Source organism: Lygodium microphyllum, chromosome 4 (assembly GCF_053477565.2).
Source record: "Lygodium microphyllum isolate KBCC chromosome 4, Lygodium_microphyllum_v1.1.10, whole genome shotgun sequence".
NCBI classification, from domain to species: Eukaryota; Viridiplantae; Streptophyta; class Polypodiopsida; order Schizaeales; family Lygodiaceae; genus Lygodium; species Lygodium microphyllum.
The window spans coordinates 77,747,943-77,753,610 of NC_141138.1; the positions used below are offsets into that span (position 1 = coordinate 77,747,943).

A 5,668-nucleotide genomic window follows, 5' to 3' on the forward strand; every position below is an offset into this window, starting at 1 on the left:
TGTAAGAGAAAATAGATGCCCAAAAGAAGAAGTGGGACATTGAAGAACACTTTCTATGGAGAGACTACAACTAGTTGTGAGGTCAGAATTGGATCAATTTTGTGCTGATAAGCCACTGCCTTGGTGCCAACATTAGTGTAGTGATAGTGAAGCAAGAACTTGTCATTATATGCCTTTGGTCACATGGATGTATGTATAAAAGTGTATGGGCTATTGGCTTGGACTAGTGCATTGGAAGATGAAAAATATTTAGACCACTAGGTTTTGTAAACAAATTTGATATTATTGGGTGGTTATCATCATGACATAAGAACTTACAATGGTGCAAATGGTACTAGTTACAAGGGTGGCTAGGTGTGAAGGATCATGGAAGTGGGATGTGCCATATGGTGAGGGAAGTATGTTTGGAGTAATGGCTATGAAAATAATGGAGGTTGGAAGGGTGGAATAATGTGTGGCCATAGACTTTTGTCATGGGAAAACAACAATAAATATGATGGACAATGGCTTAATGGTTGTAAAAGGATGTGGAGTTTATATGTGTGTCTCAAGAGTTCATAATGTTGGGCCAAGGCTTATCATCTATTTTTGACATGTTGCTTTTGACTACTAGAAAAGACCAAGGAGCTAACCTGTCACTTGCTAGAGTATGTCATGTAGACAATAATCGTAGAACACACATACAGATAGACTCTCTTATCTCTCTTTTATGCACCCTATAATTGCATTCTCTAAGTTAGAACATCTTTGGGACCTTTAACCTTGCCGTCTTTAGGAACTCGCCCCACGTATTAATACCTAATAAATTCAAATTTGTGCCATTGTCACCAAATATTCTTCCAACCTTTCTCACCATCTTAATCCTTTGACTTGTTAATGTAGTTTATGATTGGTTATGAAGCTTTAGTATTTACTCATATGTTATTTATAAATAGAATAATAAATACTATGTTACATGTCATTCAAATATACTTGGTGAATATATTCTTACTCTATCCAATCAAGTGTTTTTAAATTTATTGATAAAAGCCATCTCTTACAACCTCTTGAAAATTTGCAATTCACTTTCTATTAAACCTCGATTTTTGGTGAAACAATTGCTTACAATTGCATAGTTTGTGCAAATTGATAGTGAGGCTTATGTTGTATTGGTTAATGTGTTACACCCAAGTAGGTATGAATGTGATCGCAATAAGGTTTTGATATTTTCCCTTGTGGAAAAAGGGGGTCTTCTTCTTTGTTTTCCCCTACATTGTTCACCATCAGGAGCTTTTGCTCAAGAAGCACCACATACTGAGCTAGGTGTGGTTGGAGGGAGGAGGACTACTAGCACACATCCTAAGGCCAATAAGCCTTTGTCTCCAATTGCAACCGCAACCGCACCTAGCTAAGTATGTGGTCCCTCCCTTGGAGAAGCTCATGACCATGTCGTAATTCACAACTAGGCGCTCCGCACCTAGACTCGCCAAGGTGCGATTTTCGCGGCGAGGACGGGTGTTGGACGCGTGGCACCCGCCCTGCCATTCTTTGTGGGGAGGTTGGGGGCTGCCACGTGGCCCCCCCCCCCCCCCCCCCCCCCCCCCCGCCCTTAACTAATAGTAAAGATGTGAGAATTATAGGGGGAATTTGTCTAAAACTGCTCGTGGGTGTCCTACCGAAGGGCACCGTAGCGTGATGAAAACCGATCAGAAGGATGGGTATATGAGCTTAGTACATGAATGCATGATACATCGGGAGGGGATGCTTACCTCGAGAGGTTGACGATGATGTTTAGCGATGGTAATTACGGTGCTGCGGCGTGACCTCCTCAGTGTGCGCCCTAGATGGTAATGGTAATGGCAGATCGTACTTTTGCTTGGTGATTTGCTCTATCTTTGCAGTTTAGTCTGTGTCCGTCTGTCTGTCTATCTAGTGGTGAAAGCAGGGGGAGAATGAGGGGTGGAGGAGGGGAAGAAAGAACAAGGAATGTGAAAGGTATATGCTGTATATAGATAGTACTATAGTAGTCTACAGATACATCGAGAGAGTTCTGTCTCATGGCAGGCCTGCCTGAATCTGTCTTTGGCCGTTCTCCTGACTGTCCGACTTTTCAGGTTGGAGCTTCTAATGAAGTGGCCTTGTGTTTGGATGTCTGCATTGGTAGCTCGTATTGAGCTGATTTCACTGCAAAATTGGCAGCGCCCCTTGCAAAGAGGAGGAACCATGGAAAATGGCCACAATCAGGCTGAAAAATGCTTGCAAACAGGAAAGATGGAAGGAGGCTCTCCATATGCGTAATAATTATTCTGACACAGAAGGTGTTCAGCTCAAGACTTCCACCTATATTTACCTCCTTCAAGGTTGCATTGCTACCAAAGCTCTTCTGGAAGGAAGATGGGTGCATTTCCTTATCGTGGAAGCTGAAACAGAGCTGCACATTTCCTTGTGGACCACTATCCTTGACATGTATGCCAAGTGTGGGGATACAAAGGATGCCCGGAAAGTGTTCGACAGCATTCCTCAACGCAATGTCGTGTCTTGGACTGCAATGATCTCAGGTTATGCTCAATATGGGGATGTTAAGGAAGCATTATTGCTATTCCAAGAAATGCTTCATTGTGGATATTCAAAACCTAATGCGTTCACTTACTTGAGTGTTTTGAATGCTTGTGCTAACAGTGAAAGCCTAAAGCAAGGAATGATGATCCACCTCTATATGATTGAGGCCGGTGCAAAGATAAATGTTTTTGTTGGGAATGCACTGGTGAATATGTATGCCAAATGTGGACATCTCAACGATGCCTGTCAAGTTATTAATACAATGCCTTCTCAGGATGTGGTTACTTGGACAGCCCTCATTTCAGGATATGCCAATCATGGGCTTGTAGATGAGGCCTATCAGATATTCCAGCAGATGGAGATTGAAGGACTTGTGCCAACTGCACTGACCTTTTCGAGCATCCTACGCGCCTGTATTGCATCAGGTAATCTTAGTTTAGGAAAACAGATCCATGTTCACATAAGCAGAAGTGGTACTACTAGTGGCACTCTTGTGAGCAACAATTTAATTGAATTGTATTCTAAATGTGGGCTTGGAGAGTATGCACACATACTGTTTGTCAACATGTATTCACGAGATGTGGTGTCATGGAACTCAATGATATGTGGATATGCCAAACATGGAATAATGGAGGTTCTAAAACACTATAATGAGATGTTGATATTTGTAAAACCAAACCATGTTACTTATGTCAGTATTCTTAAAATGTGTGCCAATAATGGAGATCTGTACCAAGGAAAAATTTTGCACATGGATATCATTGAGATCGGACTGCATGCAGATGCTGCGGTGGCAAACTCTCTCATCGACATGTATGCAAAATGCGAAAGCCTAGAAGATGCTCATCGAATATTTGATATGATGTTCAACAAAGATGTAGTTTCTTGGAGTACTCTTATTGCAGGGTACACTAAGAATGAGAATGCTGATCGGGCAATCAACCTTTATTGGAGAATGTGCCAGGAAGGTGCAAAACAGAATGAAGTCACCTGTTTAAGCATCGCTACTGCTTTTTCTATGGCAGGAGACTTAGAACAGAGCATGCAGTTTCATGCTCACAGCATCAAACATGGATTTGATACTGACACTTTTGTGTTTAATGCTCTCATTGACATGTATGCGAAATGCGGAAATTTACATTCTGCTTGTGCTATGTTTGACAAGGTACAAAATCAAGATGTAGTAGCATGGAATGCTATTATTGTAGGATATGCTCAACAAGGATATGGCAGGGGAAGCTTGCTACTTTTTGAGGAGATGCAACTGTCAGAAGTCAAACCCAATGAGATTACTTTTATTGCTGTGCTCTCTGCTTGTAGCCACGCTGGCTTACTAGAGGAAGGTTGCAGTCTTTTCAACTTCATGGTTGGAAGCTGTAATATAGTTCCTACAGTAGATCATTATGCATGCATGGTTGACCTGCTAGCTCGTGCAGGCTGTCTAAATAATGCAAAAGCACTTGTTAGAGAGTTACCTGATACAAGTGCCATCATTTGGAGGGGCTTGTTGAGTGCTTGTAAAATACATGGCAATTTTTGGTTAGCAACATATGCATTTGAGAAGATCCTCAAATTAGAACCCCAAGACTGTGCATCCATTAAACTTCTATCCAGCATATATGCTGCAGCTGGAAAATGGACTGAACAGGCAGAGCTTATCAAATCTAGAATGTTCGGGTAAGTGTAAGGGGTAGTCTTAGCTGTTCCACTGAAGTCATTTTATGATTTGGTGAGCAAGGTATCCAACAATATTAGTACCGATAAGGAAGTCAATGCCTTGTGGCAACTTGCAGTCACTGGGTGGCATCTGCAGAATATTGTTTTCAATGAGAGAGCTGAACATGTTTGCCCAAGAACCTCTATGGTTGCTGGAGGAGGAAAGAAGCATGACATTTAGTCAATGCCTTGTGACAACTTGCAGTTGCTGCTGACGGGGCATCTGCAGAATATTTTTTTGATGTCAAAACTAAACATGTTTACTCAAGAACCTCTATGTTTTCTGGACTAGGAGAGAAGCATGAAGGTTAAGACCTGTGTTTTCTGGGTCTTCAACTTCATGTTTCTCCTGCAATTTCAAGCACCAGAACTCTCAGGAACCCACAACCATTCTTGAGGAGAATCTGTGTACATGTTTGCATAGAGCTTCTGACATGATCATGGTACAAAATGTATCTTCTTGGAGGACTTTGATCCCAGAATCCAGCTGGACTAAGAATGATCATGCTGCACAAAATCGAATTTGATTGGAAATTGTGTAAGGAAAGCAGGATCATCTCTCAAAGCATGCCACTGCTTGTTGTATAGCAAGAGGCTAAGAACAGAGCATGCAGTTCATGCTTGTGCTGTCAAACATGGGCTTGATATTGATACTTTTATGGCTAATGCTCTTATTTGGCATGGGTGAAAAATGCAGATATCTACATTCTGCTCGTGCTTTGTTTGACAAGGTGCAAAATTAAGATGCTATAACATAGAATGCTACTACTTAGGATATTTTCAATATGGTTTTGCCATGGAAGCTTGCTGTGAAGAAATACCCTAACGCAAAACCATAAATGAAAGCGTATGACAAAGCACAAACTGAACATAGTTAGGGTTAGAGTAACTTAGAGACGATGAGCACAATGGAAATTTGAATGAATGACTAAACATTGGATATACAATGCACGTGTAACAAACAATCTGTGTAGGGAATGAAAACTATACCTTAAACTCTCATGTCTTGAGGATTGAGGCAAAGGTAATGAGCGGGAGAGTGTATCATACTCTTGACTGATCCCAAACACAAGGCAACCTCCAAGATGTTGGACAACATTAAGCACAACAAACAATGGTGTTGGATCAATGTTAGACAGAGAGGAGAGAGAAAACTGCAAATGTAGCAAGTTGATATGGTAGGTTAATAGCAGCAAAAACTCAAGTATAATGATGTGGTAGACTCACGGCAATAGAAACGTAGGTATGATGGCACGGTAGTCCGTACAATAGTCACAGATCACAAACACAATAGTAGGATAGGTCGCTAGCTGTGGATGATACATGAGATATAGTAAACACAGCAAAAATAACGTAGATTGTAGAATGGAGGTTGGAAATAGGTGTTGGATGGATGTAGATGATGATGGGTAGC

The 5,668-nt window shown here is 41.3% G+C and overlaps 1 protein-coding gene across 6 annotated transcripts; it reads left to right on the forward strand.

Annotated features, from left to right (window-relative positions):
• The first annotated feature begins 1,634 nt into the window (after positions 1-1,634).
• LOC148037205 (pentatricopeptide repeat-containing protein At2g13600-like) lies at positions 1,635-5,218 on the forward strand. Of its 6 annotated transcripts, none has more exons than XM_087676132.1 (3): positions 1,635-1,832; positions 2,094-2,963; positions 3,321-5,217. In XM_087676132.1, the coding sequence occupies exons 2-3, from the start codon at positions 2,210-2,212 to the stop codon at positions 4,217-4,219; spliced, it is 1,653 nt and encodes a 550-aa protein (XP_087532258.1). In that variant the 5' UTR covers positions 1,635-1,832; positions 2,094-2,209; the 3' UTR covers positions 4,220-5,217. The 6 variants fall into 6 exon arrangements, with proteins under 6 accessions (XP_087532258.1, XP_087532261.1, XP_087532259.1 ...); XM_087676135.1 differs by having other exon boundaries at positions 2,144-2,963; XM_087676133.1 differs by having other exon boundaries at positions 1,635-1,826.
• The last annotated feature ends 450 nt before the right edge of the window (positions 5,219-5,668 follow it).